Below are 14,398 nucleotides of genomic sequence, written 5' to 3'. Positions count from 1 at the left end.
AGGGCTGAGTCAGATCTACTGCAGCTCACCCACCACAAACCCAATCTAAAAGTATTGTGCAAATCCCACGGTTTCTTCTTCTTCTTCTTCTGACTGCATTTCTGCTGAGTTTGATTACATATCAGCCCTTCCCTCTGCTATCTTAGTCACAATCAAATGCATGCAGCTATTTCTTTTTTTCCTGCCTGCCAATCTGTGAGCCTTTTGGTCTGTCTTTGATTCTCTCTCTTTTAGGCTTTTCGTCATTCCTTCTCCAATATGCGTTTCTTTACCCACATTCCTATGCATCATCGAACCTTGAACAAAATGTTCTGCTACATCAAATTGTTGCCTAGCGAGGCCAGGGAAAGAGAAAATGGTAACTACATTTTCCCACAGCAGCAACTCATGGTAGAGCAGACTGTCCACAGCAAATAAAGAGGATGCATCCCTAGTCACTGGACCATTTAAGCAAAATATTAACACAGTGTTAAGATTCACAATTTAACCCTGTTATGTTCCACAATTTTAACCCAGAGCCAAAGAGTCCTCTGGTGAAAGAGGGGTGAAACAACAATGCATGTTTCCCATTAGCCTCGGAGCTCAAGGATCAGATTTCAAGCCGTGCTTTGGAAACACCAGAACGACTTGAGTTCCTGTCCAGACGGAGCTTTGCCTCGTGGCTCGCCCAGACAGCTCTGTGGACCCCCGAAACCACAACTTCACATCTGTACAACTAATCAGATCCAACAGCAGCAGTATCAGACATCTCCTAAGTACAAGGAACATTTTAAAAAGGTAGACGGTAAAGGAAGTTGTTAGCACGGCTGTGAAACTGTTGCAGTCCAATCATTGGATGCAGCTGAAGCTACAGAGAGAACCAACAGTGTTGCTTTGCTTCCTGTCTGCAGCTAGACAACTTCCTGGAAGGACACAGGATGGTCTTTACTTTTGGAGAAAGAATGTGGAATAAGTTAAAACTATGTGAAGTCCTTTAATATGCAGATTTGAGTTCATGGAGTCAAAACAACTGAGAGTGCAGGTGATAGACAGGGGGGCTATCTCACTAACTCAACATACCACAAGGGGCTGCTGAAGCACAGATTTACATTACACAATATTTGTAAGAGACAGGCCAATCACAAATGGTTTCAAAGGAAACCCCCTTCATTCCACTACACTGTAAACCACATGTCAGAGTTATTGATAACACAGAGAGAGATGCATCATCCTTGGCTTCAAACGAGGATATAAAGCCACATGGAAAAGCATTTCAAGTGGGGGTTAACATGAAAACGCACAGCGCTTCCTATTATCTTTAACTCTTTGTTTTTAACAACTGTAAATGACTTACAGGCAGCATCAGGACAGTTCCAGGGGGTCCTGGCAGACCATCAGCACCAGGAAGACCAGCACGACCCAGAGGACCCTGAGACGGAAAGTAACACAAACATGAGTGCACGCACACACACACAAATGGGTCTGTATTTTTGGAGCTTTTAAAATCAGTGTGACATATACACTTAATACACACCCTCTCTCCAGAATCTCCAACACCGCCTGGTGAGCCAGAGGAACCTGGGGGTCCGGGGAGACCCTAGGTTAAAGCAAAAGATCTCATTTTACACACATCATACATCCATAATGCATCACAAAGGAGCAGCCACTAAAAGTTCTCGCCTTTATCTTGCAAAGTGGTCACACATGGGGGAAAGGAATGCATGAGGCAATATGGGGCAGCTTGTTGAGTTGTAAATCCTTTGCGAGGCGCTCTTTATTTGTCTATAGCTCAACGCTTGAATGGCTGGCCTCTGTGGGACTCCATCTGCAGGGTGTCAAGAGCAACTGTGTCTGAAAAACTGGTCCTAGATAAATAATTAAGTTCTCCAACATCTGGGCAAGTCCATATCTCTTTGGGTGGAACTGTTTTGGCCAATCCCTTTGCTGGGGATTTTCACAGCAAAGTGTTAAAACTTGAATTTTCCTTTCCAAAGGACATAGCATGCACAGACTAGAAGACCGGGTGACATAAGCTGTTATATAGAAACAGAGCTTACAGAGAAAAAATGACAAGATGTGGACAAGAAGAAGAAAAAGAGGAGAGAAGAGACAGATTGACTTACTGTTGGCCCTTCAGGCCCAGGCGGACCCTCCACTAACATTCCCTGAAACACACACAAGCACAGAAATCATCAGTTACACCACAAGAGTCCCCACAACTACCTCATGGCCTCATTCATCTCCCAGTGTACAGACGCACCAATTCTGTTCATTAACACAGAGCTTTGGTTAAAGGAGGTAAGTGTACATGAATACATGTCCCAACACACACCTGCCTATCAGTTTCCTATCTCAAAGTGAACTTAATGTACATTCCTGCCTGTCATTTCAGTTTAGCTCGCAATCAATCCGCGGAGGAAAGGAGGGTGAATGGCTGCAGACGCCCCGAGGTGCTCTCCTATACCTGGACAAGCCGAGGGAAGAACTAATGAAATTGAAGATAATAATTTGTTCAGACTGTCAGATGAAATATTTGATAATGCATGCGATATGAAGCCACTTTATATATAAATTATGTGCCTATGCTTTGAAATACATTCAATGAAGTGTACTTGCACCTGGGCTGTCAATGCCATAATAACAAGTTCACGCAAATGAATTTTAACGCCACAAATTTATTCAACTCATTAACGCAACTTGCATTTTTTAGGTTGTAGAGGCTCAGTTTTAAAGCCAGAATGAAGATACTGGCATCATATAAAACTAGAAAAGCCTGATGAATCCATTGGTACCGATCATGTCATACTAGCTTTTAGCGAAGGAGGTTAAATAACGTTCCAAACTTACGCTACATTTTGGCGAGAAAAACTGTCATGGCCATTTTCAAAGGGGTCCCTTGACCTCTGACCTCCAGATATGTGAATGTAAATGGGTTCTATGGGTACCCACGAGTCTCCCCTTTACAGACATGCCCACTTAATGATAATCACATGTAGTTTGGGGGAAAGTCATTAGTTATCTATTTACTAATTTTTCTTATATCTTATTCCTCTGTTCTGTATTTACCACTGGGTGTATAAAATACAAGAAACAAATTTGCTAATATTTACTGCACATATTGTGGATGTATAATTCATGAGCAATTTGCAATAAAAGTATATATATAAAAAAAAAAAAGTCAGCACACTGACAGCTGTTGTTGCCTGTTGGGCTGCAGTTTGCCATGTTATGATTTGAGCATATTTTTTATGCTAAATGCAGTACCTGTGAGGGTTTCTGGACAATATCTGTCATTGTTTGGTGTTGTTAATTGATTTACAATAATAAATATTTACATACATTTGCATAAAGCAGCATATTGTCCACTCCCATGTTGATAAGATTATTAAATACTACAAATCTCCCCTTAAGGAACATTTTGAACAGATAAAGAATGTGTGAATTAATCGATTGACAGCCCGAGGGTCTATGCATTGAAATATATTCAATGAAGTGTATTTCTACCATATATCACCATAGCTTAAAACAACAAGTCGTCTCAGTTTGGCGTGGACATCTGACTCCCATTGTTGCAGCTCTGTGGCTACAGACATATTGCTTTGTTTGTTTGCTCCTGCGGTAACATTCTGGCTTCCTGTTTTCTTGTTATGAGGACAGAAACCCACACATTATCATAACTTATTCAAATTATGTGCTGTTTTTTTTCCATCAACCCCCAAGCTGTACTCTCTGAGCATTTTCATCCTGAAAATGACTGTAAGTGATCTTTGACACTCCCCGGGTTATGCCTATGTCTCGCCTGCAGTGTGTGTGTGATGGGAAAGGGGCTAGACCTTGGGGGTGGGGGGATGTTTGTTTGTCATACTCAGCGTTTTGCATGTTTACAAGAGAAAAGACACACTGGGTAGTGATGTGTACACAAGTTTGTTCCTCGAACATGCTCACGCACACACAACCGGTCATCTAGGAAGTGGACACGCACTCCTTTCTGCTCTCACGTATAAACATGGAGACACTCAGAGGGATGTAGACTTACTGGAGCTCTGTGTGTTTGAAGTGAAACAGCTGTAGCTGCATTAGAGATATAAATCCTTTCTGTGTCTTATGTACCTTCGCAAACATCCCAAAGGAGTTGTCCTCACCTGTATACTGTATGAATATCTGTTGGATGTATTCCACCTGTTTGCATTTAAAACAAGCTTAGTTTTTTGGCAGAGAGACAGGAAAAGTCTTTCTTACTCCCTCTTGTTCTCTTCTCTCCCTCCATCTCCCCCTGTGTTTACACACTACCCACACTGTGTTTAGAGATTATTGACAATCCCTGCTTGTCCGTTCTACAAATGTTTATGCTGTAGTCCTGATGACCAGCAGGAGCGAGGCCGTGCTCGAGGACAGGACGAGGAAGGTCCCTGATGAGCGTGTCTGGCCTTAGGTTTCTCATTCACAAGTGAGGGCCGGATTGTATTTAGATGTGGATCATACGTATGTACCGGCAAATATAAACATCCACGCGTACACCCGTGCGCACACAAGAGCACGCAGCCTACATCTGCTGCTCAAGTATGTTGTTCAAATAGTGATACTCACAGGCTCGATGACAGCAGGCTCTCCCTTCTGTCCCTTCTCGCCACGGGCTCCGTCGAACTACACACCAAACACACAGACACAAACAGAATCAGCTCCTCTTCATCCTCCTCATCTTCTATACCATGACTTTGCCAGTATGTCCTCCCATTATTTTTCACCTGAGTATACTGATCGGTCTCAGCAGGCAGCTTTTTGTCCCCTTGTCCACCGCCGTTATAATCCAGGTCGTCATAGGTGCCGTAGACGTCTAAATCGTCGTAGTTGGTGAGGGACTCCTCCTTGAAGCCATCCTCCAGGTCTGTGTAGTCACCCTCGCCTTCCACGCCCAGGCCCGTTCCGGTGGCGATGGATCCCCCTGCTCCGGTGCCGGCGCTGGCTGATCCCCCTCCAGTGGTGGAAGATCCTCCCACAGAGACGGAACCACCTCCTACGGACACGGAACCACCTCCAGCAGACCCGCCCCCGATGTTGATGGTAGAACTGCTGCTGCTACCTCCACCTCCAAGGTCGATTGTACTGCTGCTGCTGCTGCTGCTACCTCCACCTCCAAGGTCGATTGTACTGCTGCTGCTGCTGCTGCTGCTGCTGCCTCCTCCACCTCCAAGGTCGATTGTACTGCTGCTGCCTCCTCCAACTCCAAGTTCGATTGTACTGCTGCCGCCGCCTCCTCCACCACTGACATGAACTGTGCTGCTGCCGCCACCGCCTCCACCAGTGGTGTAATGGCCGTCCTCGTCATAATCATATCCGTCGACGTACTCATCGTCGGAACCTCCGGCCTATAAAAACACAGATATGGTTAATAAAGTGTTGCTTGTTTCAGTTTGAGGCAACTGATAATGAAGAGGTTACTCTGTTACCATAGAAACGCTACAACATTACTTTGCATTTGGGACATACATGTACAGTAGCGTACTAGGGCTGCAACCCAGGATTATTTTCATTATATATCAATATATAGATTATTATTAGGGTGGTGGAGTGGTTAGCCCTCACAGCAAGAAGGTTTCTGGTTAGAACCCGGCTGTGTGGAGTTAGCATGTTCTCCCCGTGTTAGCGTGGGTTCTCTCCGGTTCTCCGGTTTCCTCCCACAGTCCAAAGACTCTAAATGTCCCGTAGGTGTGAATGTGAGCGTGAATGGTTGTCTGTCTCCATGTGTCAGCCCTGTGATAGGCTCTATAAAATGTCAGAAAATACTGGAATATGCTGTTTCTCAAATTCCTGACGTCTTTAAATGTCTTGTTTTGCCCGACTAACTGTCCAAAAAAACTAAAGATATTAAGTTTATTGTCACATTTTTAGAAGATTTGAAAAATGACTAGCTAGATTTATTTTCTGTCAATCGACTAATTGTTTCAGCTCCATTGTGTAAAGCTGCAACGATGGATTTCTATAAAAGCATTTATTCCTTCATGGTGGCATTTTTTAAAAACATCTGCATTGGCTTTGCTTCCCCCATGTGGATTGGTAGATTATAACACGAGGACGGGCCCAAAGAAGCCCCTGTTTATGTATCCCACATGTAAATGCAGGTAGGCCTTGCATAGAGTATGTGACAAAGTAAAGAGTAGGATTAAAAATGATTTAAACAGCTTATCAATACACCTATTAGACCTATCGGTCACACCAACAATAACTGATTGAGGATGTCGGTGTCATTAATGTCAACGTACTGATGTCTTATTGCTGGAGATGGTTATTGAAGATCCTCCTCCTCCTCCTCCTCCTCCTCCTCCTCCACTGGTGATGACCCTCCTTTCGATTCCGGTCCCTGTGCCCTGGTCAATCTTTCCCTCTGCTCCCAGATCCAGTTCACCCCCGGTGCCGGTGCTGGTGATGGTGACACGTCGCGAGGTGTCCCCGTCGGGCGACGCCGTGGACTCGTCGTAGTAGGTCTCGTAGTTACCGTAGCTGTCGTAGCTGTCGTAAGGGCTGGTCTCCTCTCCGTAGGCGTCTCCTCCGCCGGTGGCGGTACCCGACGAGCTCGATGAAGAGCTGCTGGATGAGCTGGAGGAAGTGCCGGAGGATGGGCTAGAGGACGAGCCGGTGGAGATGGAGGTCAACACTTTGCCGCCGGTGGCACCAGAGCCCCTCAAAACCTCCTCCACTGTGGTCACCACGCTGTCTCCATCTGTCACCTGTAAGGCACAGAGGACATGGTCACTCTGGTGCATTTGACACAATATAATTACATTAATACAGGAAGTCCATTTTGTGGCTACCTTGACTTCTTTTGCGGTCGTCTCAGTACCAGTTGCTGAATCAAAAGGCTTGCCATCCACGTCCTCATAGTAAGGGTATTCGTAATAGTAGCTGTCCTCCTCTGTGTTCTATAGGAGAGAAACATGAGAGGGAGTATGACTGAGAGAGAAAAAATAACCATCAATTATTAAAAACGTGATCCACTGCTCTGTTGCTGCTGGGCCTGGCTGATGTATGTGTGACAGACTGAACATTGATCAGAAGCACACAGGAATGCCTTCTACACGCGGAAACCTCACGCTGCATCTCCCTGTTGCAACTTGTTACGACTGAATGACAAATGACTTTTCCACTGCTTTCTTAATGAATCTGTCACACATCTTCAAAGAAAGAACACAGGTCAAGTTGCTGCGTAGCTTGCAGGCATACTGACTGTCATACTAACAGGCCTCAGGGCAAGGGAAAGGTCAACAGCAAGGACTTCCTGTCCATCTTTTAACACTTACTCTGACACACCTTTAATCAGCATGCAGTGTATTGGTATTCAGAGGGATGCAGGCTTAGGCAGGCACCACATCATTCCTGAACATTATTAACTAACTGCATAGCCTGATAACGTCGTTCTTCCCAGTCAGCACTTTCCTCTGGCAGAGTGCAGCTCTCTTGTATAAGCCAAGAGGCTCTTTTCAGCACAGGATCCAACCGAGATCTGATTTGAGTATTACAGACAATTATGGATTAAGGGAAATGAACTTCCTTAGGTAAGGTCGGCCATGAGAACACTTCTCTTGCCGGTTTCTACGATGTGTGTGCAAAAATCCACCAAATTACCTCTAGTAATGGGCGATGTAATGGCCTCGTGTTTGCAAAGCTGCACTGCGAGCTCCAAGCTAAAAGGAACACATTAGAATGATAAAAAGTTAAAGATCGTTACTCACATATTCATCGGTGTTGGGGTCCTGGTTCTGAGGCTGGTCGGGCACAGCCACTTCACAATCGGGGCTGTAGTGCTCACAGTAGTCATAGGCAGCACGATGGTCTGCTACAATCATTAGCTGCTGGATGTCTCCCTGGAAACCGCAAGAAACAGGAAGTCATGAGACCCGCTGGACATAGCTACAAGTCATGCATGGAAATAAACGAGCAAAACAATCGTCAGCGACGGAGACGGCGGTCCCACACTTGGCGACCCCTGGGGGGAAAATTTAAGTGCATAAACAAATAAAGATGAGGGAGAACATCTGCATGCAGCATTATCACATGCAGAACAGGCAGTCCTGAAACTAGGTCAAGCCAGGGGGAATCTGAGGATGACTAAATGATGAAGAACTTTGTCCGCGGTCCAAGAGTGTCGTTCTGCATCAGAGTGTGAGACAAAACACTTATGGCAAACAAGAGTGGAGTTACAAGAGAACATGGAACAACTGACTCCATGTAGCATGCGGACGATGACACAAACAAACACAGTCTTTAACACGATGATGGATTTTGAACAGCGCCCTGCCCCAGATCTGAGCGATTCTGCCTTTGAGCGGATTGTGTAAGATGAATGGATCAACTTAGCATGTGCCACATGGAAAACATGAGCAGACCTGCAGCTACAGATAGCTGACCTGAGCCTTTTGACTTAAAGGAGCGTGTGCATATGCTGAGTTGAGGGTGAAGTGGGGTGGAACAGTAGCAGAAGTGAGAGATTTAAAGGAAGAGGGGAAGAGGAAGAAACGGAGATTGATAGGAAAAGAGCAAGAGAGAACAAGAGGGGGAAAGGCTCAGAAGGATCCCCAGGCTACATAGGGAGCTGGGTGTGTGTGTTTGCCACATGTTTCTGCATATATGGCACTGAAACGCTGTATTGTATCTATCCAAAGCTGTCCTAATCAACACTTCCAAATGCAGTGACATCATTCCACATCAATAAAATACAAACTTAGCTGAAACAGATATATTTTCAGGGGGGTATGAGGATCATGAAGTGACGCAACTATGGGAACGGACCGCCACAGAGCATGAAGTGTTTTTAATTATGACCAACTGCTGAAAATCTGAAACCCCTCAACATGTATTCTCCACGGATAGCTGTCTTTTCTGACTAACATCAATGGATTGCATTAGTGGTCTAAGCAGTGACAGTTCACTGAGGAGCTCCATACCACACAGAACACCCCGTCTCAGATCCTTGAATGACTCTTGCTCTACGAGATGCTGTTTCCTGCTCCGTCCTTGGCTTATACTATCAGTGGGGTTCATGGTGGATGCAGGAAAACAAATCCCAAAACTTCCTCCTAGACAGGAAGACTGGAGTAGCCATTACACAACTCTGAGCTCCCAGGAAACTTTCAAATGGCTACCTCTTTTTTCCAAAGTGGGGATTTGTAAGGAGCCTTTACTTGGTATCAGTTTGACAGACTGTTTCTCCCTCATCCTGGCAACACTGTGTGTAACAGCTGCGCTGAAAGGGGATGATGGGAATTCAGTGTTTGAAATGAGGTCACATTCAATAAGGAATAAGCCCTCTGTACAACAAAACAGCCCTGCCGTCTGGAGAACTGCTTTCCTATTCATATGCCATTCTTCTACTTTCTCTTTCTCGCCATCTCCCAGAGCAGTCAGAGGGATGTAAGCGTAGATCCTGACCACAAGTGGTGTGATCCTAATTGTACCAAGATGAGATAATTAATCATACACCTAGGTATTAATGAGAACATCCTCTCAGCACTGAGGGCACCGTGGCAGAATGTGTTTAATGATGTGTGACATGTACACAGAGAGAGAACGAGGCGTCTGCATGCCTTCGGAGAGAAGTGTGCTGCTGTTATAAGGATCTTATTGAGGCTGGAAAAGCTGATGGCCGTTTTTGATTGTACTAACTCTATAGCCAGAGGCAAAAGAGAGGGGGGAAAAAGGATGAGAAGACGCTGGATAGGGAATGTGGACCTGAGCTGAGCTGTGCTTATTCGTGTTGGACCATTCAGCATGAACGGTTCCAGCCGTCTGAAGTTTTATTCTGTTAAAAGTTCTGGGCTATAAAAAGGGAGGTTAGGCACTGAGCGCCGCACAAAACCAAATGCAGATGGAGAGGCAAAGAAAAGTTAGAAACAAACACTTTTTCACTTAGAGGGACATTTGAGCAACTTAACATTGCACTTAGAGCAAGTCTGGAGAAAAAGAGAGGAAACAGAATGACTCTGAGATATCCTCACTTCTAGTCCTTAGTATGAGCAAAGCTCCAGAAACTCCTACATCCTACAATTCCCATAATGCAACTTCATAGCATCTCTTCATGAGACACTCCCTGCCTTGTAATTTATACGCAGACGTCTATCAACTCTCACACCAGTTTATGATGCAAACTTATAAACTCCAAGTACATCACAATGACATCATCAGTGATGAGATAAGTGCTACAGAAATGAGTAGTAAATGAACTAACATATTAAATCTGTTGAGGGCCCCTTTATTGTTAAGCCTCAATTTTATATAAATAAATATATATATAATTACATATATAGTTATTTGGAATATTCTAATTCTGATCAGATATAAACGATGAAGGGAAATTAAACTGCAACTATATGTCAAAGGTCTGTATTTGATTGGCTACATCACAAAAGGATGCTTGCTCACAAAAATGATTTCTGCGTTGACATAAAAAGGCATCGAGTACATGCGTTCCCATGAAACGGCACACCTTCACAGTAAAACTATTGTCAAAGTCTTGATCCACTAAAGCTGCTTCTGATTTCCTTTCTTTGAGCCAGTGCTGCTCTTTTCAACCACACGTCGCTCGACAGATTCTGGTGCCAAACGTTATATAAGCTGCTGTTTTACAGATGTAAGGAAGCCGTAAATATTCCTATACTGTACTCCAGCTCTACGCTAATGCCAAGTTCTTCATTTAGCATTCTGGCGCTGAGTGGTCAACTCAGCCCAGCAGCCCATTTAAGCAAGAGATATTTACTCCATTACTGTATACGGGGGCTACTTCTCTATATTTTCATGACAGGAAACCACACTGTAACTACTGCATGTGCAGAGTCAGGGATTCAGAATTTGATAACACCGATTGGTTAAACCCAACACTTAAAAAGAACAAGAAATTATAGCTTATTCCCTCACTTCAACGGACGCTGACACAAACGCAGACTGACATGTATGTAAAATGATGAATATGCAGCAACACATGCAAACGCAGACACACAAGAACCACCGATCCCACACCCAAACAGAGCACACCAAAGGGAGGAAGAAATCACACCCAAACCCCCGGGGGAACCATAGAAGACATGCAATCAGCTTTCATATTTGAGAGGGGACGGTGACATTTTTCACTCTGGAGCATCATGTGGCACATCAGAGTGGTGCTTAAGGCAGAAATTTCCGACAATAACAGGGTTGCTGCTGTCAGCATCTCCCTGGACTCCGCTGAAATATGACTCTTCTCTGGGCCAACGCTCTGGTGGAAAAGCCATCGCCTGTGGCTGTGAGCGACGGTCGAGCTCACTTCACATGCTTAAAGAAATAGTTGAAGACACGCACAGAATATGCGCGTGAATCCATATGTGATTAGCAGTTTACAAGATTAGATCACAGAGGCAGAACACAGACTGATCAATAACACTTATAAACGTTCAGATTCATCTATTCTTCTTTCTGTATTTTATTATACTCAAATGTCACATTAACTTTTTTGGCTTCCACTCCCAAACCTCACCCTGTTTCGGCCCACACACATGAATCCCAGCTGGATGTTCTGGTTGTGTCCAGGTGGGGGCAGGAGAGGGCTCTAGTGAGCATGAAGCCAAACATTTGTCTCCGTCTGAACCTGACCCACAATCATGCAGAGTGGACAGAGTTCATTGTGTTCCCTCTTCTGAATTATACAATATGATGCATGATGGGATGGTAGGCAATATCTTCAAAACCTTCTTCAAGGACACAGTGGACGGCTAATGAGTGGGATTAATTATTGCAACACGAGCGGCTAAAACTAAATTAACTGCACGCATATATGCTCTCTTCCTCTCTGTCTTATGCACACACATACTCTGAGCATGAGGTGAAGGGAGTCCAACAAAGACTTATTTTGATTAGGTCTTGAGGTGATGTCAGGCGACCCCCTGCTGGTAAGTTTAGGGGGCTTTGCACTTTCTTGGCTTAGAGCAGCATAGCATGAAATAAACAGCACAAACCAAGGCTCATTATTTCTCCATATCCTCAGGGACACCTGATAATGGCTCTGTTTACCTTCTATACACATCACACAGCTTCAAGAAGAAAAACTCAAGTCTAGTTTCTCATCATTTTCAGCAAAGTCAAAATGGGAAGGAGGGCCCCCCACCCCCACATGGGAGGATAAGACCCTGGGAGGTCCGAGCTCTGGCTGCATTTTAAGGCGAGCTACTTTCACAACATATTTACACAGTCACCCCTGAGCTCGGAGCCAGGTCCTGGTCCCTCTGCCAGCCCACACCGGCACACTCGCAGTCCCAGCGCCTGGGCATACTCCAACCTGACCGCGAAAACCAAACAAAACACTGCAGAGGTCAGCCCGCCGCACAGAGGCCATAAATCAGCATGGACTGGACGCACACACAAAAATGCACGTGGACACATAAACAAACTAGATTGTCTACATAGCTGTGTGAGTACATACATGTTTAAAAACAGACATATGCCTTACAGAGAGATTCCACTCCAAATTTACAGAATTAAACCTTCACCAGACATCAAGCACATTTTCACCCACACACACTTTCCCCTCCAGACTGTAGCTCAATCCCAACGCCGCTCAGAGCAGCTGCCAAGAGCAACAGGCCCGTCTGACACCCCACTTATCCACCGCACAGCACCTTAACCATTCCCTCACCTCTTCACTGTTTTTCTGGATCCCATCTAGGCCTCTCCATCTTCTCCCAGCCCCCTTCACACTCCCTTCTGTATACCATTTTAATTCCACGTCTCTGAGGACGATGGGCAGCCATATTCACATTTCCTGTTCATTTGGGGTGGTGGAAACCAGAGCGGGCTCGCCTCGTCTGACAGACGTAGATTCGCAGTGTTTGACTTGGCCATTTTGCTGAAATCTACATAAAAAAGTGCTGAGGGCACACTTCAGGGCTCGCTGACACAGTAAAGGAATAACAGAGGGAGTAAGGGGGCGAAAGACAAACATCTGACATGAGTTAGGGAAATTCTCTTAATTATCCACGGTGGAAACTCCATCTTCCCTGGGGCTACTGAAGTCTAAGTCCCATTCCTCAGCCTGAGATGTACAGAGGCAGTGTGTTCTGACAGTGAAGCATGACATACACTTTGGACAAGATAATGCAGACAAATGTGACAACAGCAATGTGCATGTACAGTACAGGGATTTAATATTGTATACTTTGGAAAAACTAAAACACCACGCCACAATATAGCATCAAGAAGTGACATTATAGCTACATTATTATTACACAGTGAAATATGGCAGCTATAAATTCTCTACTTGAATCTGCAATAATCTATTATCATCTGGATCACAACATCTGGATTAGTCCAGCTGGGACAGATTGCAGTTCCCAGTTCACTGACTTGATTTTATCTGTGGGTAAACTGCAGTTCAACAGAAAAACACAGGGCTGGGCCATAATTCAACATGATCATTTATCGTCTCTTAATGGGATCATATCGTGATGAAATCATACATTGAGATATCATGATACACAATTACGTCGTCTAAATTGATAAGATCAACAAAATCTGATCGTTTTGCACTAAAGTTCTTCATTAAATGAGAAAATACACTAATTCATGTTGAATATTTATTGATTGAATTACCAGAAAACATGTTTTATTGTGATATATATATCGTTATCAAGATATGAGATGACCTATATCGGGATAGAAGATTTTGGCCATATCACCCAGCCCTAGAAAAACAACATACATAACATACACTGCAGCGACATACTGTACAGTCACCTGCCAGTTTATTAGGTACGCCTAGCTCAACCTAATGCAGTACAGCAGTCCTGTAATAGATGCTACTTATATGAAGGTTTGTGTTGAAACTGTTTTAGAAAAGTGTTGATTAAACTTTAAGATCATTTTGGAGGCTGCAGTTTGTGGTGCTGTTGAATTGGATTGGATTATACTGACAGGTGTTTCTATTATTTTGTCCATCCCATTTATATCAATGACAGTGGGCTACATAATGTAGCAGAAACACCTATAATCGGCCTATAAACCTACTTAACTGGCAACTGTAAGATGACTGAGGTAGATTCTAGGTTCAGGTACGAACTTCCACTCCTTGTCCGAGTTGTCTGCCTTAAAATTAACCATGTTCGGGTGGTTCTAAGTGTCTGACAAATAGGGCTGATCGATTATGGCAAAAATCATAATCCCGATTATTTTGGTCTATTATTGACATCATGATTATTTAACACGATCACTCATTGACTTTAGAAACATGCATATATATAGAAAGAAATGCATCAATCTGGTGCACTTTGAGAGATACATTAAGAGGCTGGATCTACGAAGAGCACCTAGAAAGCATGGAAAACGAGACAGGTCCGTGTTTCAAGACGGGTCAGATGGATTCACTGACATCGCCGCATTGAGGTCAGTCCACCCCGGTCAACAG

The 14,398-nt window shown here is 44.3% G+C and overlaps 1 protein-coding gene across 4 annotated transcripts in view; it reads right to left on the bottom strand.

Moving 5' to 3' along the window:
• Positions 1–14,398, bottom strand: part of col5a1 (procollagen, type V, alpha 1) — an 87,863-nt gene that overhangs the window by 39,438 nt on the left and 34,027 nt on the right. For 3 of the 4 annotated variants that reach the window (XM_074618209.1, XM_074618210.1, XM_074618207.1), the window contains exons 5-12: positions 7,707–7,838; positions 6,789–6,896; positions 6,240–6,704; positions 4,725–5,345; positions 4,567–4,623; positions 2,103–2,144; positions 1,514–1,576; positions 1,334–1,408 (exon numbers count right to left, since the gene is read on the bottom strand). In XM_074618209.1, the coding sequence (XP_074474310.1) occupies positions 1,334–1,408; positions 1,514–1,576; positions 2,103–2,144; positions 4,567–4,623; positions 4,725–5,345; positions 6,240–6,704; positions 6,789–6,896; positions 7,707–7,838 (1,563 nt within the window). The remainder of the gene's footprint in view (positions 1–1,333; positions 1,409–1,513; positions 1,577–2,102; positions 2,145–4,566; positions 4,624–4,724; positions 5,346–6,239; positions 6,705–6,788; positions 6,897–7,706; positions 7,839–14,398) is intronic. The other variant, XM_074618208.1, reaches the window with a different exon arrangement.

The sequence above is a fragment of the Sebastes fasciatus genome, chromosome 19 (genome assembly GCF_043250625.1).
Source record: "Sebastes fasciatus isolate fSebFas1 chromosome 19, fSebFas1.pri, whole genome shotgun sequence".
Taxonomy (NCBI): domain Eukaryota; kingdom Metazoa; phylum Chordata; class Actinopteri; order Perciformes; family Sebastidae; genus Sebastes; species Sebastes fasciatus.
The sequence above is the reverse complement of the archived record's forward strand: the minus strand, read 5'-3'. Positions and strand labels throughout refer to the sequence as shown.